Below are 24,003 nucleotides of genomic sequence, written 5' to 3' on the forward strand. Positions count from 1 at the left end.
CGACCTGGAAGCTTGACAGTTTCTCCATCAGCCAATCGCTATGAAGCAGGAAGGATCTCACCTCCAACGGCATATTAAGAGAAGTTCTTCATCCTCGCACTAGTGGATCGATTCTTCCTATCTGGACCTTAGGCGACTGCACGCTCCATTGCCGATCCAACAAATGACAATCCTAGCAAGGTGACCAAGTGTCTCTTCTATTGGAGAACATCTCCACAATCGTCGGAAACATGGTCATTAAAAGCAGCGTCATCATCACACACGCCTTAGAGACATTCGAAAAGATATCTGCTCCCGCTAGTCCAGGCTTGAACGTTCTGAACTTCGAATCCCACAATCTCAGCTCAGATGATCTGAAGCTATTCTCCAACTGGTTTTCGACGACCTATAAAATCATTTACAAAAGACGGGAGAGATGCCGAGGGACGCATTACTCCATGCTGCACTCTTGGAGAGCATTCTTGCCTTATCAGCTCTTCAGCTTGCCCACCAAAGTGGGCGGACAGCCTAAAATGAATGAATTTTCTGAATGCAGCGCACACGCATTGGACCAAGGCGCGCGCTGGGTTTGACAACGAAGTTGACCATTCCAGTGAATCTTCCAAGCGCAATGTGTTATTTGCACTATGCAGCATTCTGATGGTTTTTCAATTTCCACATACCAAGCTGGTCAGATCATCATTATCTGCATCAGCTTTGGATAACCTGTGCTGGATATTCTACCGGATGGGGCGGTCGACAGAGGTTCTGATTAGCCTCATTGACCGACTCTGGGAGGGGGGGATGCCAGCGACAGAAGCAGAGCCAATGATGCTCAACACACAGTGGCAATCCTTACACTGAGAAATGCTAATGCGCAGCATGATAACCTGGGATCAGTGTCCCAGCAAACAGAGAGCATCTATAGCCAAACAATTGACCAGCTGGCCTCATGTCTGAGTTACATAGCATGGGGCAGCAGTCCTGGAATTGTTGAATATTCGTGGATTCTTGGTATTCCAGCTGGTTTTTTTGATCTGGTAACAGAACGTCAGCCTATGGCACTGACTATCCTTGCCCACTACTGTGTGGTCCTATTTCATTCGCGTGGACACTGGTGGATTGGCAACTTTGGTATTCAAGTGCTCAAAGAAATCTGTTACTTGATTGGTAGCGATGGATTATCGAGATTCAATTGGGCGATCGATGCGACGGGAATTTGTCTCACTGGAGATGGCGGTGGTGGCCAAGTTCAGGTACCAGCGCGCATTTGCAGGCAAAGTAAAGATATTAGGCCCACCACAAATCGACCTTTGTTACTGTCAACTGTTTAGTCTATTTTGGCCTTCTATACGAGACCAGGGCCAGCTCGATCTGGCCGAGGCGATAGTCCACCGCGTACTAGCAGGCCATGAAAGAGCTACGTTCTGATCGCACATTGACCCAGATTGAAGATACTCTTACTAGCAAAGTTCGCAACGAAATGACAGCAATTGACAGCAATTTTGATTATCTTGATACTTGAGTGGTCAGTACAGTGATCGTACAGATGCTTGATGATGGCTTTCCTGACGAACAGTGATTACATAATCGCCTAGTATGAGGAGAGACAATAAATGACTACCCTTTCCACAACCTTGTGCTGTAGCCCAGGTGGGGGGAACGATGGAAGATGACTGAGACAGACAGAGCTCTTCATTCCGCTAATCACGTACGCTCTATCCAGTGCTTCAAAACAGCCGCAACTTGCAAACTATTCTTCTCCAGGAAAACCATATGTCCATTTCCGTGGATGCCGATATCCGCCAGCTTGAGGTGTTGCGCCGGCACGCCTGCCTGTTGCAAGAACTTAACTGTGCACCAGTCATACGGCGCATGGTAAGACGATTCGGTCGTCACGACCAGGACTGGCACATGGGCGAGGTTGACCAGCTGTCTCGGCGCAGGTGAATCGGCTTGGATAACACATTCAGAGTAGAGGGACGAGTTGGAAGGAATCACCTGCTTCACGAGATCAGTGACCGGATTGGTCACGGCGGGTAAGAAGGTGAGGGGGCTATCGGTAAGCCCGTAGGGGCGCGCGGAGGTATTGCTAAACACGGCCTCCTGGAAGGGAGGGCCGCTTGGTTCGATCGAGACGATTGAGTGGACCAGATTCGGGCGCACATCCGCAATGAGCCAGGGCATTAGCCCACCCTGGGAGTGGGAGAGGAGGATGACTGGTGACCCAATGAGGTCGACCAGGGCGGCGCCTGCAGCCTGGACGGTCGACTGCTGGTAGGTTGCTGAATTGAGGAACTCGACAGTCGAAGCGAAGTAAGTGTCGAATATCGGGTCACCAATAACGCCCGTCCCGTTCCATTGGGTGTGCAGGGACGCCTGCGGCCAGAGGTTGTATCGCTGTGGTGCGGTAAAGCGCTGCTGCAACAGCTCGGCGCTATAGGTGGTCAGCGTCCCATTGCCAGGGAACCAGGCACTGCGACCGCGGAAGGTTTGGTCGATGATATAACATGTATATCCTTGAGAGAGAAAGTAAGAGGCCCAGCCTTCCCCTCCATCAGGCTTGTTGAGCCAATTCTGCTCATTAGGGTTAACTTCGTCCTCTATTGGAAGGCGAGAAGGGCTATTATTCGATACGTACTGTGCCTGTTTGAGCTTGCCCATGGATGAAGATGATTGGGTACGGTTTGGTCACACCCGCGGCTGGGGTCAGTTTTTCCACGTACATCTGATTCGTGAAGACATGCTGGCCAGCACTATTCAGAGTATATTGTCCTCCAACATACATGTACGACCGCTTGGATGGCACCTCATCGCACCAGCCTCGTGAAGCTGTAGCAGCAATTGCCCAGGCGATCAAAAATAATCCCGTCTTGAGATGCATCGTGCTCGCTTGCGAAAGAATGGCGACGGCGAGCCAGGGGGTTGCTGATTAAACAATGGAAGGGGGATCCAGGGACTGGGCTTTATCATAGACTAGCAATTTCTGCTGATTTGCTAAAATAATAACCTGTACTAACTTTTCCGCGGTTCTTGGCGCGTGGAGCTTCGGGCATTTGGGCGAAATGTCTTCGTATACCTGACCCTCACTCTGACCGATTATTGGACCTTATAGCTCAAAGACATTTCCCTAGCGATCCTAGAGAAAGTCTCTTTGTAGAACACCAAACTTTTAGCTGAATTACAGGCGGTTCTAGTCTCGACTGTTCCCCACCTCACTACTCCAAAATTTCGTAAAAATGAAATGAACCGCCCGATTTTTGATTTTTTTGGGGATGTTTGGGTAGGGAATTGCCTTCCGACCCCATTCCATATTGAATCACACTACATACTCTAGTAGTAATGCGTTAATAATAGCTATGCAGCCCATAATTATCAGTTATTGGAACGCTTGACATAGCAGACCCACTCAAACCTCCTCCATCCCATTATCAGCAGTTAATAACATAACATAGTTCTCTTTGTCTCAAGGTTTGTTTCTGTGACTCGTGCCTCTTTTCCTTTGCCCTACTGTTCTTGGGGAAGCTCTCCCAGGGCATCTGCCTTCGAAACCAATGGATTCTACCCTCATAATTCTCTGGGTGTTTACCTGGGTGACAATCGGCTTGATCTCCTCTAGGCTTCTAGTGCGAAAGTTGAAAAGGTCCCACTTCGTCCTCGGCGATTATTTCTCAATGGGCGCCATTTTCTGCGCACTCCTACGCCTTGCCTTGGTCCACGTTATCCTCATCTGGGGAACCAACAATATGGCGGCGACGTTCAGACATACGCACCATTTCACCCCGGAGGAGATCCGTCGCAGAGAGATTGCGAGCAAGTTTGTCCTCGCCAATAGAGTGGTCTATAATTCCTAGTACGCCCAGGGTCGAATGGAACGCTGAATTGACCGGTTCTTTTCTCATATTTCTTTTAGTCTCTGGTTGCAAAAGCTGGTTCTACTTGATACCTACCGCAGATTGCACACCCACCTTCGCTGGGAGAAGGTCACGATGATCTCATATATCGGCATTTTCGCTGCGACATATGTAACTGTACAAATAGTGACCTTCACGGAGTGCGATCCGTTCAACCATTACTGGATCGTATTACCGGATCCTGGTATGCCCTATTGTATTCTTTTTTCCCTCCCTCTTGGTGTTTTCGTGTCCATTTCACCTTCTTACAGATTCAGGCACGTGTTGCCAGGCACAGCTTCAATTAATTGTCCTCGGTATGTTTGCCTGAATGTTCGTTCCAATATAATACGTCTAACAGTATTTTCCTCCATTAGGCGTCCTCAATGTCGTCACTGACGTTATGCTTATCGCCATGCCAATCCCAATTTTGGTTATGGTTAAACGGTCCGCTGTCGAGTATGCTTGGCCAGACCTATATCACCACATGTACCTCATTAACGCGATGCCTCTTCCAGAAAATTCCAGCTAGCGGCTCTCTTCACCGTCGGCCTCTTCATCGTCGCCATCACAATCGCTAGGTTACCTCAAAACGCCAAAAATGCCACTGCACAGGTCAACAGAACGACTTGGGCGTCCATTGAGTTACTCGCGGCCGCTGTTGTCGCCAATGCTCCCGTGCTGTACGGGCTCTTGAAGGGAAAGAGGCAAAGGTCCAAGTACGCCGCATCGGGAGCCGGATCCGCTGGGCCGTCGTGGCGGGGACTTCCAAAGAGATCAGCAAATGAGTCCGAATTCGAACTGCAAGGGGCTCATCACAGTAGTAGAGGATCTGTACTGGGCTCCAAGATATCCTCCAGGGATTATTTGGAGATCGACAGCAAGAGCTGTCAGTCGTTGGATCGAACCGGGGGAAAGTAGCGGTAAAGAAAGGAAGAAAGGTGAAAAAAACGCTATAATCCTATCTTAATACTCTATGAGCCTTGCGAACTCCCACGTAAGAAGTGGAACTGCCAGAACCGTATCTTTTGAAAATTTACAAAGTAAATTAAGGTTTAGGATCCTGTCTTGATCTTTTCTATCCCAGAAGCCATGGACTAGGGTTGCATAACCGAACCGCTAAAATCGAATCCAACCCTCACCAAACTTGCAGCGGTTCGATTCAGTTCCTAGATTGAGAAATCGCACTGGGTTAGGGGCGGGTCAGGGTCAGATCTAGAGGGTCAGTAGTTAAACCACTAGAAACTATTTTACTTAGTAATTACTAATTTCTAGGATTTCTCTAGAAATATTAATATCACTAGATAGCCTAGTATCTAGTCTATCCAAATATGAAATATCAATTCAAAATTTAGTGGTTGGTGAGATATAAGGGAATAATCATTTCTGTCATAGGTTAGTATAGAAGTGGTGGTGGTTTATATATATTGGGATATTCATATTCGCAGTGGACGTGGAGCCTTCGAAGTGTGCAAGGGTAGGGGGTAGGCCAGCAGCCGCCCCGTACATGTCCCGCCAACTTTGAGGGGTTCCAGTCTTCTTTTATATTTTGACCTAAGCTAAGAAGGAATGTAAGGTCTAACTAGCTATGTATAAATAATGACAGCTACCAAATATCATTGCACACCTAATAGACTTCTTTGAAGTTATATATACTGGTCAATATCACATCCTCCCCTACTTGGATTAAACTTCATCCATAGAGTTCTTAGTCAGCACCCATTGCTGCAGCCATATAGTCTTGAATCCTTTGACTATTACTAAGAAATCTAGGGTTGCCTAATCCAGTGTTAGATATTATTCTTTCTTAACTATCCACAGAATTAACTAAATCATTCTTTATTCTTTCATTTTAAAATCATCATAATGGTGGCTAAGTGTGTTCCTTATTTAGTAAGTAAGAGATGTAATTAGATTACCTTACCTAGTGATATTAATAAGCAAGTTGCCTGAGTAATTAGTGATCCTTAAGCAGTATATAAAGAATTATAGTAAATATCACTATTCACATGTATATGTAAATAAATGAATTAATAAAGGTAGAATTAACTAATAAGCATAGGTAAATAAGTAAGTATTTACTGCTAGCATATATTACCCAGGTATAAATATCCCTAACTTTCTGCATCTTAACGCGTGAGAAGTTACATAGAATAGTTTAATAGTATATCCCTTAGCTTATTTACTTTTCCTTTAAATTAGTGAATAACTTCAGTTATTATTATTTATTAATTATCTTGCCATACTTTATAGTCTTCTTATAGATACTATTTATTATATACCCTCTGAGTTCTTAGATCCCTTTTATAAATATTAGTTTAAATAGTTTAATTCTAACCTGGTAATTACTATCCCTAATCATGATAGAGCCCTTATAGCTATATATAAGGAAGTTCCCTTTTCCTTAATAAAGCTATAAGAGTTATTAGTTATTCTCCTCAAGTATATCTAGGATATCAAATAGGTTTTGCATAATGATATTAATATTATAAAGGATATAAAGAATAAGTCTTATTAGAATATAGTTCTCCTTTATACTTGCAGCATTAAAATAGATAAGAAATGTAATTACTATGCAAAAGGAGCTAGCATATTTTATAAGTATATTTTAGTGCCTGAGTATTTTAAGCTTTTAATAAATAGGTAATAATTTCTCCTATCTTAATATTCTTATAATACTAGATAACTTATCCTTCTCTAATTACTCCTAATAAGCTAGAATTACTACTATAAAAGATCTATTAAAGTTTATATCTCCCCCGCTGGCGTCTCTTTAGGTTTAATTATTCTTTAATAGATTATATATTATTCCCCCACTTAGCTTATTATCTAAAGAAGTTAAGTTAATTTTACTCTAGTTACTTCCTAGAGTTAACTTATTTTAATAGTGCATAGGTTAGCTAATTCCTATCAGTGTATCACTAATGCATTTTTAAAACCTTATTTATTAAGTATATTATTTTATTAAGATACCCTTCCCTGCCTGCTTTAAACATACTTCTAGATATTCAGTGGATTCCTAATCCTTTTAAGTTATTTTTAAAAGTTTATTATATAAGAATAAGGGTTCATTAAGCTCTTTAAGCACTTTTCATACTTTAATAGGTGTGTGGATTGATAATCCTGCTTTTTATAGTTATTATATTAGTATAGCTAATATCTATAGTTTCTCTAGTTTATTATTAATATTAGCTTCTACTAATTATTAGCTATTAATAAGGTTCTCTACTATGTATCTGCTGGGTTCCTTAATGGTGTATATACTAAGTGGGTGCAATTATTTAATTTAATATAGACTAAACTATTTACTTTAGAATTTCTGGGGAGATTTATTTTAAATAAGGACCTATTAACCAGGTATAAGTTAAGATTCTTTTATATTACTGTCTTAAATCAAGTTCTATTTAATTATATGTGCTAATAACTTCTTATTAGCTAGGGATTATATATAGTTAATATATTATAACTAAGTTTTAATATCTTAGGCAGTTAGTTAATTAAGCTATAGATATCCAGGCAATGATGGGTGTACACCATAGAGAAGATAGAATAATGATAGCTTTATCTAGGTATAGATGTGCACTTATGCTGCAAAGACAGCTAGAGGTAGGTATTTATCCTATAGATGCATTAGTTTACCCATAAGGTATTTTATTAATATCTTTCTTAATAAGCTATTTATATTCTTATTCTTGCTATTGGTTCTAGGATGGTTTAGAGTTATTATTTAATATTTTACTTTAAGAATTTTAATATATAATACTATAACTTAGGATAGAAAGTTAGTTCTATTATCTAAGAGTAGTTCTTTGAATGCTCTATAATTAATAAAGATATCTTTATAGAGAAAATAGACTAATATTTTATCTTTTATATCAGGTATTGCTTTTGCTATGACCTAACTAGTTATATAATTAATAGCTATGATAATCCATTAATTACTATTTAGTATTACTGATAAACACCTTGTGAATAAAAATAGTGAAATAGTATATAATAGATAATATATAAATGACAAAGGAAATTTCACGAATGCAAAGGGGAATAGATGGCTTGCCTAAGTATAAAGGAAGAATAGGAAGAATAGGAGGAATAGTAGTAGAATAGAATAGAATAGCAGAAGGAAAATAGCTAAGTATATCTTAGCTTAATGTCTTAATTCCTTAGTTAATTCTTACTAGCTATAGGGTGATTTCAAGGGTGTATTTATAGATAATTCCTTCTAGCATAGACCATTCGAATATTGAATGATCTCATAGCCGGGTGATCTCATAGATTAGATCACCATTCGCTAATGGTTGAAATCGGTGGCGGCCATGGATATGATCAACGATCAACCATAGCAGACTAACCTAGAAGTCATATCCAATATAGACACTAGTTATAATAGTAAGAATTATAGCTCTTACCAACAGATTAGCTATAGTTTCTTTACTCTTTAGAGTATTAAGAAAATAAAATTCTAGTAAATCCTAATATCACACGCAGGCTACCTACTCTTGATAACTGTAGCAAGCGCCCTTCCTGGCCGCAAGACAGCAGTCTCTGAATCCGCCTTTCTTTTCCCAGTCATCCCACTCATCTATACTTTGATACCACTTTCCATAAGCTTGTTGATAGTTGTCCCATTTTAATTTATGTCTGCAGTCATAGGTCAGATAAACTCCATTCCACAGCTTTCCTTCATTCTTGCATGTAGTAGTAGTCTAGTAGACTTGCCACACCAATACCACACATGATTGAAGGCGTGGGCCTGAGATACTAAAATTACAATAATGGCGGCGGCAGTTATTGGCTTTATAATATTGACTTTAGAAGTAATAGCCGAAAAAAAAGGCTCTAGAGACTTACCTACTTCGTTAGCTAAGAGTAGATACTTATATAATAGTTGATTTAAAGACTCACACTTATAATGTCGTGCCACACAATAGCAGGTGATGCAAATAGCATAGGAATGAATGTTTAAAAAGCCTTGATCATACAAAGGGAAAATGCCGCAAGGGCACTATTATTTTTTAACACAGAGCATCACCCCTTTTATAGGTTGGCTTACAAAGCAGTTAACCAATAATCCACTGCATAGCCTCGCCCCACAGTTATTGAGTTCCACACGATCCCTGGTCATCCACATCCCACGTGTGACTTCCCAAGATGACCCATTTGGCCAGCGGAAGGCGCTCCACATTGGCCATCATGGGGCGCTCTGTGGGGCGACGCCGATCGTTGGCCTCCCGGTTGACGCTTGCCGCGTGGCGTTGCCATTGAAGATATGCATCGTCGGACCTTCCACCCAAAGGATCCATAACTAGTTTCTCCGGGTATTGCTAAATCGACACACCCAAATTGCTTATTCGACACTTCCCCCCAAGTTAGTAGTTTAGCGTAGTAAATTGTATTACTATCTTCCAATACACCCCCCCTCCCACAAGAAGCGATGAGATCGTACACCTGTAGGCCCAACTTCACCTCCTTCTCTATCACACCGCCCAGTAGGCATACGGCGCCGACGCGCAGCTTAAATTCGCCCCTCCCTGCAGCAATACGGGTGAGTAAAGCTGCTGAATCTCTCTACAAAAGTATGGCTCTTGAATTCATTGATAGTCCTGACTTTGACGATTCAGACCTCGAGAGGCCGGACGATCATGCCAGAACGCCACAACTCCCTTATGATTCTGCGTGGTTCCATGGACATTATGGCGATTCCAGACCATGCATTAGATGGAGGGTCACTGCGTGGTTCTGCATGGCGGGTTGGCAATCCTGAACCTCCAAGGGATGCATCCAATCAGCTTGAAGTGTTAATCTTATCACAACACTGGAGCAAAGCGAATTGTTTATTGTAATTTGGGAGTACAGATGCGTGAGTCTGTGGCAGGTTCGCTGGCCACACTGTTTTAGTGTATGCTCTGTTCGATAATAAAATTATGCAGGAGGATATATCCCGACAGGAAATAATAGCGATTCAACACCGATCCGATGCCGATTGGCACCGAAGAACAATCAGCCCCCCGCACGGTAATTCCTTTAACACTTCGGCAATCATCTGGGGATGTAAGGTCCCCGAGGTGAATCCAATGATGTCAGGGCCCGTGGATAGTGTGGCCCCGTAACACACATACACCCAGTTCCTCTGGTAGACACTCACGAAAACATCGAATAGACAACGGTACGCCGGTATTCATATCTTAGGGTTCGAAAAAGCGAGTTTCCGTGGGCGGCCGAACATATCACATGGGGTGAACTTCCAGGCTCCCGAATGTTTCGAGGCAAAAATGTACTTAACCAAGTAAGGCACAAAGAATGGCACTGGAGGAAAAGATATAATCTTTCCGTCAATGGAGAAGGAATTGTCCGCGCACCCCATAACAAGTGGGGCCTGTCTGCACGCGTATAAACGGGTCATTAGCCCACTGAGGTACAACATGGGCAAGATTCTCACCTAAATAGGTCACCAGCCTTGGCAAACTGCTTTCCGAGAGAGGCAATAACCTCCTTCAATTTGACCGCGTCGTAATCTTTAAGATTAAGCAAGGTGGATATCTCATTGTGCATATGCTTTTCAAGAGGCTTGCCGAACTCGTCAAGGATAGCTTGCAGCTTCGTCCCGTCGTACCTATCGGCAGGCGTATCATAAACATACTGGCGAAACTTCTCCATGCCGGCTTCAAAGTCTCGGTGTTCCTGCACATTGCCTTCCATGATACCGGCCACACCCGTGAGCTTTGTAATATCGGGAAATAAGTGCTCTTCCTCGACGTCGTGGTGCGTCTTCACAAATTCGAAGATGCACTGATTGAAGATCAAGAAGTCTGTGGCTTCCGGGGTCCCAGGCCGTACAGATAGGCACTGGTTATATGACGCATTGATACTGCGGAGAATCACATTGTGCGCAAGAGCCATATCTTGAGCCATTGAGACCGCTGGATGATCTCGCAGCACATCTAGACGAGTTAAGATACCAGTCTCTTTAATAAGTGCATATGGTTGATCTGCCCACACGCCCGACGACATTTTGTACCGCTAGTTGCAAGAGATTGATTTTGGAAGATATGAAAGGATACGTTTCCGTGGGATTGATATACCAGGACTATATATTGACTGTCTGGAGGGAATCCGTGCGCACCCTTGTTTTATTCACCCTGGTGTAGCCTCGTATCTCAGCCTGTGTTAATGCAATACGTCCAGTGAAGTGCTAACTAAAACGCCCCCCTGTCTAGCTTACGCTGCTAAGCCACCCCAAATCTCGGACCTTCAGAATACCAATTTACCATTTAAGTTATGGAGGCCGGCAGGTCGGGACTAATCAACTCCGCTTTCACGAGTAAACTGCCCGTTTCGCTTAGTCCCCTTGTACTGTCTTTTCTTTCGGCCATTTCTAGAGTTATTTGGTAGTGGAATATGCCAGCCTTTTGAATATTGCCGATGCGGACATGGCGTTTCGATTCCGAATTTGCTCGTCTCGGAATAAGACTACCAGTCGGTATTAATATAGATTATTGCGGGTCTGAGGTACTTTGGTTGGTTCGCGATATCGCGGCTACCTTTAACGGGTATATTAAATTTAATTCTACTACTACTACTAAATCAGGCGGCAACTATGATTGATCCTCATTTTCCTGGAGTTTTCGTGTTGCTAGCATACAAGCTAAAGCGGTTGTGGCCCTAACAAGGCCATTCCATATTATCCAGTAACCTCAAGGTCCTGCTGGTCCTCGCAAGGAGTCTGAAGGAGAAAAAATTTACGAGCTAACAATGAGATGCCTTTTCTCTGTAGGGTTGGGTGGAAACTTACATCACACTCCATCCCAAGGATTATCCCGGTTGTGTGATGACTGCCTTCGACTCCCAAGCCCAGCAGGTCGGATGGACCCTCATGCTAACCCCCCTCCCATCATTAAATAAAGTCTGGGCATTTTACCAGATTTGTTGTCCCCATACCGGTTTAATCGGCTGTGTGGGGATTGATGCGTCGTCACCGCAAGCCCGGTATTGGATTGGCGATGATCTGTCATGCGATTGAGAATATGAAGCAGCGCGGTATCCAGCGGAGGTTTGCGGATTGGGTGGCCTTGGATGGATGGTGGGCTTCCATAATTTCGAAACCCCCGACCAAAGTTCAAATCATCTCATTAGCTATATCGTGAAAGACAACTTGAGAGATATTGCCTAAACTATTTAGAAAGACGATTCGAAAGACATTTTAAAAGATCTTTGAAAAAGAGTTGGAAAGAGAGGAAGTCGAATCGTATCTAGATAGACCTTTTCTCCAGTTGCTAGATTCAGACTTTTGAACTGCCACTGTACTACTCAGTTTGATCAACTATGACAGGCGTGCCATGGACCGTATTGACTGAATCGAGTACCTACTAATCCATAGGGGGATGCCCGAGCGCGTTTGGCAACCTTGGTCCGAAATTTTGACCTAGTCAGGCATTAACAGGGTATGCAGAAACTGATTTCAGGGTCCTTTGACCAACTATTTCACCCATTTATATGGAATTTGCCTGATCTCCGGGAGTTGCCCCAAGACGCCGACTAAAGTGGGAGAAAATAGGTGAAAATAGTGGCCTCGCGGCCTAAAAGTACTTTCATCAGTCTCGCTCCTCCTCCGTACAGGCTGCAGGTTAGGCGAAACAGGCAGAGAGGATCTCGTGCTTATGTGACTCATTCTTGGCTAGGGTCCAAAAAGGGTATCTCGCACTTGCTTCCATATTGTCCACTTGTGCTGGAGAATTGACGCGCTGAGGTTAATCAGACGCCTTCGGGTGCGCTGGTTGCCTTATCCGGAAATTCGGACTCGTATTTGCTTCAAGCTACTGCGCCAGCCACAGCTGCCTTCTATGTGTCTGATGGAAAAGCAACGTAAATCGGCCAGAAGACACGCCGATGTCCGATCTCGTAAAAAAATGGAAACGTCATAGATCATTACAATAATGTTTCCCCTCGTCGCGTCGTTTGAATGTTTACGAAAGGGAGAAACGAAGTGTGGATGGTGTGCTGTATCTTCTAACTAGCACTGACTGCAAACATTCTTTTCTCGATCCCCTGACTCTAGCCTGGAACGCTCAGGCCTCGCCAGCTACCATCTTCAGCCAAAATCCTCGAGACCAGTTTTGCAATCGTGGGCTTTAGCAAAGGGTCTTTGACAATGACGGCTGCCAGCAGTACAACAGATGTCGAAACGGCACCAGAGAAGGACGTTAAGGATATCAAGGATGAGATCTCGACGCCAAAGGAGTCAGAATACCCTCCTCTGCCCAAGGTGATCGTCATTATTCTTGCTCTCTACCTGGCCGTCTTATTGGTGGCTCTGGGTCAAACCATCATCGGCGTGGCTATCCCCAAGATCACCGATCAATTCAAAAGTATTTCAGATGCTTGATCAACATAATGCTCAGGGGAATATGGATGAACTCCGACGCAGAATATGCCCAGGAGTTGAGGAGACTGAGCTCAATTACTGCCAAGTACAGGACAACGTTTTATTCCAGATCTTGGATGAGATCAGCGACGAGAAATTACCTTGAGCCATTGACTAGTTAACACGGCCCATGTACTGTAAATCCCCGTGCGGCTATTATGATATCAGTCATGCTCCAACCCCGCTCGCATAATTCTAGTGCCTCCAGAGATGACATCCTCCGGAGAAAGATTTCGGAAAGGCATGGATGAGACAGATAGTAACTAACCTTCAATTCAAATGAACGAAGCCGTGATCAGAGAAAGATGAAGTGAAAAACGGACAGTGTGGTGCCTGCCCATGACGCAAGGGATGCCCTTCTCGGGCCTACATAACCCTGGACTAAGCACGGGAATTTCACCTGCTATAAGTAAAACTTGACTGCTAGCTTGCCTGTCTCTAATCGACCTTTTAAAACTGGCGGCGGCCATCACATTACTGGGTGGCTGAGAGGAAAGATCATGCACAGTGAACGACATCACTTTCAAAATGTTTGTTGTGGTTTCGACGTGCTATTCATTATGTCCGAAACTGCATTCAGGGTCACTGGACGCGAGTCTTTAATACTACCAGAAACTGAAGGCAGTATATATCTGATTTCAAATATTACTGTAGGTTCATTCTCTTGTCCACGACCCTATCGGGTCTGGAACGCATGGGCTGACCCTAGGAGCTGACTTGCTCCTGAAACCCTTGGCTTGAATCCCAGGGTCAATTTTCTGCCTCCGGGATCTAGAGGAGTAAATTCCGGGGGCAATCTACTCAGGTTCTCTGCTTGCAGACTGCCTCTAGTTCCTCTTCATCCAATCATGTAGAGCTAAAGATGGATGTTCTGAACCGCGTGTCACCCATCCAGTCATCACAAAGCTATCATACAACACGATTTCTTTTACTAGCTATATTCCCCTTTGTATACTTGAGAAGCGGTCTTTCCAGGATTTGAAGACTGGCCTGCCTTCTAATTAACTTAGCAACAAGCTTTGATATCAGAAAAGCTGTTATCCATTCAGCTCTCTGCTATCAGTTAAGCCTCGTCAGATCCGACCCAAGACTTGGATTTCCCGTCATCGGTATATTCCGATAATATTAGTTGTCCTTATTCAATCCATTGGAAACTAATTAACTCATATCTGCCAGTCGCAGACCTGATCCCCCCTTCTTAGCTTTGGGCAGCGGTCCTCCGACACGCTCTAAGTTCTTTAGTTAGTCTGCCTTCCTGCGAGCGCAGTGCAGAGATGAAATGCAATATGAAGGACCAGAAAAGAACCGCCTTGCCATAGAGATGGATGTAGATGACAAGCTAGTATGGTATACTGGCCAAAAAGAGGCCACACGGTCACTCCTCTCCTTGGGATTCTCTTATCCACTCTGAACTCGCAATATTCTGCTAAACTAAACCTCGTGAGAGAACTACTTGCTCCCTACTTCATCATATACCAGAACAATAACCACGCCCACAACGTCTGCACTGCCATGCCTGCCACCCGCGTATCCAGTCCCAGCTCCAAAACCCCAACTACCACACTGGTACCTTTGACCTGATACCCAGTCAACTCGGCGGGAACAATTAACAGATCCACAACCAGGATCAGAGAGGCGGCATCCTTGCCCGCGGCACAGAGGGCGAGATGCTGGCCGGGGAAGTGGTCGGCGAAGACATAGATGTCATAGACGACGACGGAACCAGCGGGCCGAGAGGCCGCGAAGACGGGCAGTTTGTCATTCAGGTCAGGAAGAGGTAGGGAAACAGCGGTTGGAGTATCAATAGAAGAAGGGTTCAAGGGAGGAGCAGGCGCAGCAGTAGCCAGAAAGGCCATCCAGGCTAAGGCAAATTCATAATGTACATTGAAAAATGCCCAGAAACCACCAGCCAATAAGGCAAAGTCGATGCGCTTAAGGTAAGCCGCGACGGCCGTCTGGGCACCCTGCATCATCTGGGCGCCGCCGTTGATGGAGGTGTATTGCAGAGAGAGGACGAGGTCGGTAATGGACTGCCAGTCAAACTGGCGGAAGCCGGAGTCCGGGTGCTACAGCAGGGAGAAGGACCAGGAGGAGATGGCGCCAGCGCCTTTAAAGGGGAGGTAGTGATCCCGGGAGCTAGAAGAGGTCTCAAAGTTAAAGGTACCTGTGTCAGACTATCCAGAGCAGGCGACAATGGCGGCAATGGGGACGGTTGAGGTGGTAAAGCGCGGGTCTGAATTGGCAGAAGACTGATCAGTGGTCTCAACATAGGCCGAGCCTGAGGCATTCAAGGGCTGGAAGCGGATCTTATGCGCCTTCAGTCGCAGTGTACTGTTTATGGACGTGTAAGGACTGACGATACAGGGGAGGGTCACGGCTGCGGAGTAGATGCATCTTATATAGTGGCCAGGGAAGTCCATGTCGAAGAGCACCTCAGGCAGGTCAAAGGCGCAGGAGCCAGAGCTGCACAACTAGAGCAGAGCTAATAGGTTAAGTTAGCGGAGCAAGACATCCTTAGTGATCTTGTAGTTATAGCCACAATCCTCAAGATAGCAGGCCTCAAGCTGCTTAAGTGCGAGGAAGAGGCTTTCCCCCACAAGGAGGCCATCGCGTAAGGCATCCTAGTATCCCAACTGCATGAACAAGGTGGACTGCAGCGCTAGACGCTCAAAATAGAAGGCTTTCTCAGCCTTTTTAGCCAGGTCATAGGCCTTCGTGTAGGTGTTGTAGTATAGCCAGCGTGTGGCAGCCTCAAGCCAGGCGTAGAGCACCGTGTTCAAATATTTCTGGCGCAAAAAGTCTTCCATCTCACGCGCCTGATTAATTTGCTTCTACTGCACGTCAATATCCTTACTAGCCAAGGCGATGCGCACCTTGCTGGTCGTAATCTGCTTGTCGATATTAGAGATTTCATACCCAGCCATATTGGCCTGTAGGATGCGGTCCTGCAGCGCCCGCAGTGCCTGTAAGCGCCATCTAGCCACACCAGCTTGGAAGCTCGCATTGCTCACGGCCATGCTGGCGCCGCGAGCGATTACCTGGTAGTAGGCACCCAGATTGGAGCCGCCGAACATAGACGAGCCGCCGCAGCCCAGCAGCATGAACTGGGCTGAGAAGTTAGGCAGGATGTTCATGGCCAAGCCGATGACCTTAAGGACGGCAACGCCGTTGCTAAGGTCCACTAAGCACAAGTACTGGTTCATCTCCTCCTGCTCCAAGAGGATCAGCTCCAACCCTCCAACAGAGATGGGCTGTTTAATACAGGCATTGAGTTCAATGAACTCTTGATCCACAGCAGGTATACCAGACAAATCAGCGCCTACTTACTGTAGGTAGTAAGACAGCTGGCTGATGGGGGCATGATGGCTGTACTCAAGTGCCTTAAGGGTCTTATTAGCCTCATCCAGGGTAAGCTTCTTCAGGGCCATAAGTATGGTCTACATATTGGTGTCATGCTTAGACCAGAGCACGCTCAGTGCCTCAGCGTCGCCTTTCTCACAAGTCGCCAACAGTGAACTGCCCAGCAATCGCACCTCCTGTGCCATCTCGAGTGCCTTGGCCAGTAGCAGCTGAAATCAAGAGTTAGGCATCGGCCCGTTGAGGTCCTACAGTACCATCTACAGCGAGACCCCCTACGCGGCCACCTACACCAGCAGAGCCGGGTCGATGGGCGGCTCGAACAGCGGCAGCTGGCAGAAGACACTGTTAATGTCCTGCGAGTTGCAGATCTTGAACAGCCAGTCATCAATCATAACCCCCAGAGCCGCCACGTTCGGGTTGCTGGGGATAGCAAAGAAGTGTATGCCGGCAAAGCCAAAGACATTGGCTAGTGGCGTGCTGGAATCATCCAGCAGCTTGCCCACAGGCAGCGGTGTCTGGTTGCTGAAGGGGAAGGCCTCCTCCATCTGCACCATCACGTTTGAGAAGGCATCAAACTTAGTAGCTAGCTGATTGTACGTGTACATCTTCTTCGGCGTTGGCCGCGGGATGACCTGTCCGCGAGGCCCGTACAGGTGCGAGGCCAGGATGTACATCTAGATGGCTTCAGGAATAGTCTCCAGTGTATTCTGCCGGAAGTAGTATTCTCCGTAGGCAATCAGGATCTCAATGTATTTCATCACCACCCACATCATGTACGCCTGCGGCCGGGATCGTGCAATGAGATACGGCTGGAATGGAGCGTCGCGCCAGTGGGATACGTCTTGTCTAGAACAACATGGGTGGTTAGTTTATAGTTCGTTTCTGAGAAATGAGAAGACAGGAAGGGGGAAGGAAGAGAGGAGGAAAGAGATGTCAGGCCCAACGCCCTTCTCACATATGAGAACTGTCCCGCCGTAAAGTTCAAGAATACCTGCTCCGTCGTTTAGGTGACGACTCGCTTGAACGGCGCAAAGGTCCAGAATTCTTTGGGATCCATCACTGTGCTCTGCACCAGCGGGTTGAAGATGTAATGGCAGACGTTGAGAGCGGCGTCGAACTACTGCATCTGTAGCAGCCAGTCCACCAGCAGCATCGGCGCATGTAGCCCGATCTCCCAGTTGTACAGCGAGAAGGGCGTGGACAGCTCATTAAACCAACCTGTTGTCGACTGGTCTTCCGAGGTGACAAGTCCGCCAAACACCTCGTCCAGGTCACTCATTGCCGGCATCAGGCCAGCGACGGACCCTCCAGCGTTGTTCAGCTGTCCGGTCGTTGTATTGATACCTGGGAATGGCTCCAACGCGGCCAGGTTAGACCCCCGATGTCCCGGAGCCAGGCCCTGCAAGCCACCGAGATAGGAATACAGCGGCAACAGGGCCGATGTGACTGGGCCCAGTGTTTTCGCAGCCGACATTATCTGGTGGATGAGCTTGTGATACAGCAGCTGCATGCTCTGTACTGTGTTTCCAGAGACCGGATCGACCGTCTTGGTGATGAGAATCCCACGACCCTGGGCAGCCACCTTGGGCGTGAAGGGGGAGTGCACTTTACCCTTGGCCACCATCGGTGCATTGAAAAAGGCGTCTAGCCGGGGCCCAGCCCCGCTGGCCAGGTCATCTATTGCAGTGAAGGGGTGTAGGATGGCCAAATTGCTGGCCTCTCCGAGCTGGTAGCCAAATCACAACTGTATACTCTCCATCTGTTCCTGTGGCAAGAAGATATTTCGTGCCGGGGTAGTGTAGTCAGTGCTAACGGTGGGCTGGAAGGCCAGGTTGTCCGAGAGCATCTGCAACGCTGCCTAATGTATTTTAGATGCCTGCCAATGAAGTCCCACTTGGTGATACCCACGAATACTCCCCTCCCACGGATGAAGATCGGCTTCTGGAGGGTGGGGATCGTGAATCAGGATGCAATGACTCACACGCCCACGGGCACCCTGTTCAAGGGATTAGTCGCATCCGGGGCCAGGACCTCAGAGGCAATGAAGGAGAAGCTGTTGATGGGACACAGAGGATCTGGCACCTGGGGGTACTGGAGTGTGCTGTCTGGGTTCTTGGCAAAGCCAAGCCTATTTAACACCATGGTACCCTCGGAACAGACCTGACGCTGCGTCCAATTACTGTTGAGAAGCTCCGTGCAGCTCATATTGATCTCCCACTGCTTGACGGGCTTGAGCTGGTCCTGGGTCAAGTTGCCCAGTGTCTGTGTGGACTGGCTGCTTTGCATGGGATTCGCGCTAGTCTTCTTGGTGAGCTGAGGGATGAAGACAAGCAGGCGTCCACCAATGATGATAGGAGTTATATAGGCTCCCACAGCGACGTCCTGGCCCTGCTCGTTCTGCACTGTGTAGAAGGGGATCTCGATGTCTATCTTCAACCACGCAGTCCAGCAACCGTTGCTGTAGCTGGTGTAGTAGTAGCTGTAAGGTGAGGTTGTCGTCCGCGCAAACAGGTAGATCTGCGTCTTCGCTGTTGTGATTGTTTGCTCCAAGCTGGCCCTATTTGTCACCGGAGCCGTCGTCGAGGTCGTTGAGGTGTCTGGATCCATCGTTGTGAGCGTTGTCGTCGTCATGGCCGTGGTGACAGTGGTCTCAGTCCGAACTAAGATGTGAGACTCAAGCGTTTTGATATACAGCCCCGTCATCTCTAGGTTGGAGACTTCATTGACGCTGTACAGATAGCTGCGCACCGCTGATGAGATGATATCCGGCGTGAGATCCTTCTGCATCAGCGCCGCCTGGAAGGTGACGAAGAACGGCGAACGATCGTTGCGCAATGTTGGGTTGATCTAGTTTTCTGGGTACAGGAAGATCTTGCGGTTAGCTTCCCAGACGTGATATTTGCTCATCCAGTCCTATCTAGCGCGGTCCAGCTGCGCTGGGTTGACGTCTTTCTCCAAGCCGAGGAAGCACCGCTGGATGAAGACCTGCACACTGGCGATGGCCTGCTTGATCCGCGATGTCTCAACCAGCGGCGTCATCTGGATGTCAATGAGAAAGAACTCAAACAGACTGTCTGCATTGATGATGCCCTGCTTGCGGACCTCGTCCTGCACCAGCAAGTACGCAATCAGGGCATCTTGTTGCTGCCCATGGAGCACGTAGTTGAGCGGCTGGATGGCATCATTCCAACTCATCGCGTCGAGCTTGGAGCGGATGACCTTCACGATATCTGCGCTGATGCTGACAAGCCTAAAATAGTCCTTTGCGGCCGTCCCCAGTGGCAGGGACCAGTGGAAGAGCCTGGGAATATCAATGCCCAGCGTACCACTCAGGACGATCAGCTTGCTGAGCCGGACGAGAATAATCTCGTTGCGAAAGTCATTGCCCGTGCCAATGGAGAAGTTGACACGCGCCAGCATGGCCTTGATATCGCCGGCCAACCAGGTCGTCGCAAGTGAGATCTGGCTCGCTAGCGCGCTCCCCACTGCCGTTGGATTTTGCGTGCACCATTTGAAGAGGTTGATGAGCTGGAGACATGCGCTTAAGGGCAGTGACTGTTGGAATGCCATGAAAGCCTGGATCCGTTTCCACTGTGCTATTGACAGGGAGCTAAAGTCCATGCTGCCGAAGTCTCCTTTGTGCTTGATGATATAGATCACCTTGTCAGCCGTCAGCGGGAAGTGGTTCACCAAGATGGCTGTCATCTTCAGGCGGTTGTAGACCTCCAAAGCCTGATTCAAGGCAATCTTAGGCATTTATACTGACCCGGGCACAGCAGCGCGGAAATTTGAGGACGGCTTCCACTCCAGTAACGATGGGTTGAGGTTCACGAATGAGGCCGTGTACGGAGTACCAGCTTTAAGAACAGCTTGACTGGCGTCCGTAGCCCAGTATTGCTGTGCTGTGTCATCCTTGTAGATGGTCCAGGTCAAGACCTTGTAGTTGAGTGTGATGGGCGGTGGCCCTGTATCCGAGTTGTCTGGGTAAATGAAGGCGTAGCTGTCGCTGCATGGCACGATGAGATAGCCCTGGAAGTTGTTCCGGTCCTGTCTAAAGGGATCCAGCAGCTCCAGTAGGTAATCTAATTTGACTTTTCCATGGATTGTGACGTTTTCGAGAATTGTCTGTGCTAGAGTCCTGTCTTGGGAGCCAACATCTGAGATGATAGTGTCGCGGATGAAGTTCTGGGCCAGGGTCTGTTGGAGATAGGGGATAAAGTGCTGCATAAAGAAGAACTGCTTTTCAGATGGTCTCTTCGCATCAACAGGTGGGTCTGTTGTGTTTTTGTCCACATCACCAGCTAGGATTGTCGTCGTTGAGGGATTGCTCTGAAGATCAACTGTCGCCGTGTTGAATATGCTTGCAAATAAGTCCATAAAAAGACTCTTTGGCTGCGCCGTAAGTCTGAATAATTGGTCAGGTACACATTCTGAATGGACAAAAGGATGGAAATTGATCTGAAATGAGTAATCATGCAGCCAATGCGTCTGACCATGCTGTCTTCATCTCCCGTACGACCTGTTCTTTAGCTGAGACTAGTATTTTGGACGCCGGGGTTCCCCTTGTAGCCAGCACTGTTACTGCCATTGCCTTATTGAACAAGTATATTACCTCGTGGGCGGCCTCCATCTTGTTGGCTGTCATAATGCCCTTGCAAAGCACCTGGGCCTTGCCCCCTTTCATTGATGGGATGTAGGTCAACTTCCCACTCACTACTGCCTTGGTGACACTCTTCGTGAAGGCAGCGGCTACTGTTTCCGGCACGATAGGCGCCTTGGTTGTGCTGAAGGTGTTGGTGCCATTGAGCAAGTCCAGGATCTTTGCGGCTGTATCATCGTTGCAGACCAGGGCCAGTCTTGCTTTAATGATGTTGTTGGTACACTGCATGTTTGCATGTGACGGGTCAGTGACCTCCATGTACTGAGCTTTGATCGTGTTGATACTGTCGTTGATGGTCTTCGCTGTGCCCAGGAGCGACATGGCAGTATGTTTGAGTGGATTGTCTGGAGTGCTGATCTCATTGATGATGAAGTGCAGCTCCTCCCAGGGGAAGTTTAGCGACTCCATGATATCCCACTAGTGGATGAAGTCATAAAGTGTAATAGTAGACTTGAAGGCAGGTCCAAAGCCCTGGATCGCCCGGCTGATGTCGTAGAGCTTGATGCCCAGGACCTGGGACAACAGTGCTGCCCGGTAGATCTGTGAGAGAACAGGGATGCTGAGGACATCCTGCAACGGGCTGGGATTTGGTGTGCCAAACGCATCTGGCACCAGGCCTAATAGATACCGGATATCGTCTGCCTTCACCTTGAAGGCTGCCATCACCACAGGCAGGTTGTCTGACAGCTTTTGTGGAGAACCTGTGAAGTAATCCCTATTGGCATTAGGACCGAACACTGGATCATTCCTCTTTAGGTTTCCCGTGAAGAACAACCTCTCATACAGCGACTTGGTGCCCGTGGTAGATGTAGTGGATGCCATGGCCACTGTAGGAATATCCGTCCACAGGCAGAGGAGCTGCTCGAGCGAGATCGACACTAGAGGGAGAACCCTGACAATGGCTGAGAGCTGGTCAAGTAGGAAAGGAGTGACATCTGCTGCTTTCTGCCGTTTCTGACTGGGATTTGTGCTATTCCCAGAGCCTGAAGTCCCATTTGACGGCGGAGATTTGCTGTTCTAAGTCGTGTAGTCGTGTTTTAATATTAATATATTACTAATTTACTAAGTAACATAACTATTTGATAGTTAATGGTGCGGTGCGTGCAACTATTTATCGGGGTGAGTGGTGGCGTCTAATCATTGTAAAAATACCAGAAGTCCACATCGTAGCTATAGTCCACCGTAACTATGCAATTTGCGGCTAGCCTAAGCCGGCGCGGGCCGTGCGGCATTTTGCTAGCATCTTGGTTGCTAGAGGCCAATCTCGTACGGCATATTACGAAATGTAGCCTACTTTGGGAAGTATATTAGGATGTAACCTTACACTGGCAGTGGATTCATTAACTCCTAGTAAAACCAACTAGGCCGTATCATTACTGAAGCCACTGTGACATCCACAGAGACGGCCTAGTAGAGTTCCGGGTTCCGGCAAGCCAAGTGGAAGAGGTCATTCTGAAGATTGTAAGGTGGACTAGATCCGGTTCTCAGGACTGCATCCTTATCTGAATTAGTGTATATTAAAGTGCAGGATTATTCACTGACGCGAATTGAACCAGATATCCGGCGGCAGCCAACGGAACGGACCTAGAATGATAAGCACTGAAACCCCTACCGTTCATGACACCTGCCAAATAATATATCATCCGTGAGATAATGCGTCTAATCGTCATCACAACTATAAAAATAGCATGAGCGGCTACGACGGGGAAGACGTCTTTTGCAGTCCCAATTAATAAGTACGGGTATTTTAGTCTGTGGTAGTTCAATCCTCATGCGATGCTGTCCAACATGGCTTATGCGCATAGGAAAGTTAATGTTTCCATTGGAGCCTGCGACTGCAATTCCAAATAATTAAAGGTTTTCCATCGGTCGTTCGATGACACCTTGTAATTCTGTACTGGAAAGGAGGTTATCCTTAAGACTACTTAAGTCCTTACATTATTATCATGAGTAGTATTAGTCCTAGTAACTAGAGCCTCCGTTTTATGTATCAAGAGGTGTAAAGTACGTTGCTGTTCCCAAAGGACTTTGTCTGGCATGTATGAGTGCAGATATACCACACTCAAGTATAATGCTCTTTAGGCGCGGGTCATGTACGGTTGTTCAAAAGTATGATTATCAAGCCATAGTCATATAGAATGATTGGCATCTACTGCAAAAACGATCAATGTCTCCATACTTTTAAGCTCCGTTGCATACGCCGTTCGACGTAAGAGGAGCGGTCTAGGCGTTAGGTGCGTGAAGGGGGAACTCACTCTTATTGCGCATACTCCAGCTGTATTACGCGTAGCTTTGATCATACTCATTATGATCAACAGCCGTATAGAGTCTTTGAGCCAAATCCCGCAAGCGGCCATTACTTTGGATTCGAGACGTCATTCATTACCTCTGAGTACTACCTTACCTAGTATTATGCGGATGAATGCCATCGATGATCTGCAATCGGGTACGGATGGGTGTATGAACTACCGTCAGATTCGCTAATCACAAGGGACCGGCTCGATAGGAGAGCATGTATAAGACATCGCCCATATCTCAAGCTTGACCAAATTAATCTCCAACGAAAAATAACTTGTATCGATAAAGTTATACAGAGATTGAGCCATCAACATGCTACCTACGCTTCTTGCTCTTATCTTTCTACCTTGCTATGTCCTTTCTCAAATTGGCCAAATGAATCTCGCACCGGA

General features: G+C 46.7%; 7 protein-coding genes across 7 annotated transcripts; 2 read left to right on the forward strand and 5 right to left on the reverse strand.

Moving 5' to 3' along the window:
- Positions 1 to 1,686: 1,686 nt before the first annotated feature.
- On the reverse strand, positions 1,687 to 2,863 carry Aud_010960 (alpha/beta hydrolase; the record flags this gene model as incomplete). Its single annotated transcript, XM_043295791.1, has 2 exons — positions 1,687 to 2,556; positions 2,621 to 2,863. 2 exons carry the CDS (start codon positions 2,861 to 2,863, stop codon positions 1,687 to 1,689), a joined length of 1,113 nt encoding a protein of 370 aa, XP_043151726.1.
- A 790-nt stretch (positions 2,864 to 3,653) lies between these two features.
- Aud_010961 (uncharacterized protein) lies at positions 3,654 to 4,793 on the forward strand (the record flags this gene model as incomplete). Its single annotated transcript, XM_043295792.1, has 5 exons — positions 3,654 to 3,832; positions 3,893 to 4,077; positions 4,151 to 4,189; positions 4,250 to 4,331; positions 4,391 to 4,793. The coding sequence occupies 5 exons, from the start codon at positions 3,654 to 3,656 to the stop codon at positions 4,791 to 4,793; spliced, it is 888 nt and encodes a 295-aa protein (XP_043151727.1).
- A 5,514-nt stretch (positions 4,794 to 10,307) lies between these two features.
- Aud_010962 (hemerythrin domain-containing protein) lies at positions 10,308 to 10,883 on the reverse strand (the record flags this gene model as incomplete). Its single annotated transcript, XM_043295793.1, has 1 exon — positions 10,308 to 10,883. The coding sequence occupies one exon, from the start codon at positions 10,881 to 10,883 to the stop codon at positions 10,308 to 10,310; it is 576 nt and encodes a 191-aa protein (XP_043151728.1).
- Positions 10,884 to 13,020: 2,137 nt separating this feature from the next.
- Aud_010963 (uncharacterized protein) lies at positions 13,021 to 13,399 on the forward strand (the record flags this gene model as incomplete). Its single annotated transcript, XM_043295794.1, has 2 exons — positions 13,021 to 13,237; positions 13,308 to 13,399. The coding sequence occupies 2 exons, from the start codon at positions 13,021 to 13,023 to the stop codon at positions 13,397 to 13,399; spliced, it is 309 nt and encodes a 102-aa protein (XP_043151729.1).
- A 1,354-nt stretch (positions 13,400 to 14,753) lies between these two features.
- Aud_010964 (putative Insecticidal toxin complex protein TccB2) lies at positions 14,754 to 16,654 on the reverse strand (the record flags this gene model as incomplete). The annotated part of the gene is made up of 5 exons (XM_043295795.1): positions 14,754 to 15,359; positions 15,486 to 15,756; positions 15,928 to 16,124; positions 16,167 to 16,576; positions 16,621 to 16,654. The coding sequence occupies 5 exons, from the start codon at positions 16,652 to 16,654 to the stop codon at positions 14,754 to 14,756; spliced, it is 1,518 nt and encodes a 505-aa protein (XP_043151730.1).
- Positions 16,655 to 16,730: 76 nt separating this feature from the next.
- Positions 16,731 to 17,327, reverse strand: Aud_010965 (putative Insecticidal toxin complex protein TccB2; the record flags this gene model as incomplete). The annotated part of the gene is made up of 2 exons (XM_043295796.1): positions 16,731 to 16,862; positions 16,944 to 17,327. The coding sequence occupies 2 exons, from the start codon at positions 17,325 to 17,327 to the stop codon at positions 16,731 to 16,733; spliced, it is 516 nt and encodes a 171-aa protein (XP_043151731.1).
- Positions 17,328 to 17,770: 443 nt separating this feature from the next.
- Positions 17,771 to 22,545, reverse strand: Aud_010966 (putative Insecticidal toxin complex protein TccB2; the record flags this gene model as incomplete). The annotated part of the gene is made up of 7 exons (XM_043295797.1): positions 17,771 to 18,379; positions 18,637 to 19,500; positions 19,600 to 20,385; positions 20,416 to 21,013; positions 21,147 to 21,665; positions 21,732 to 22,325; positions 22,466 to 22,545. The coding sequence occupies 7 exons, from the start codon at positions 22,543 to 22,545 to the stop codon at positions 17,771 to 17,773; spliced, it is 4,050 nt and encodes a 1,349-aa protein (XP_043151732.1).
- Positions 22,546 to 24,003: the final 1,458 nt, after the last annotated feature.

Source organism: Aspergillus udagawae, assembly GCF_001078395.1.
Source record: "Aspergillus udagawae IFM 46973 DNA, scaffold_9, whole genome shotgun sequence".
Lineage (NCBI taxonomy): Eukaryota > Fungi > Ascomycota > Eurotiomycetes > Eurotiales > Aspergillaceae > Aspergillus > Aspergillus udagawae.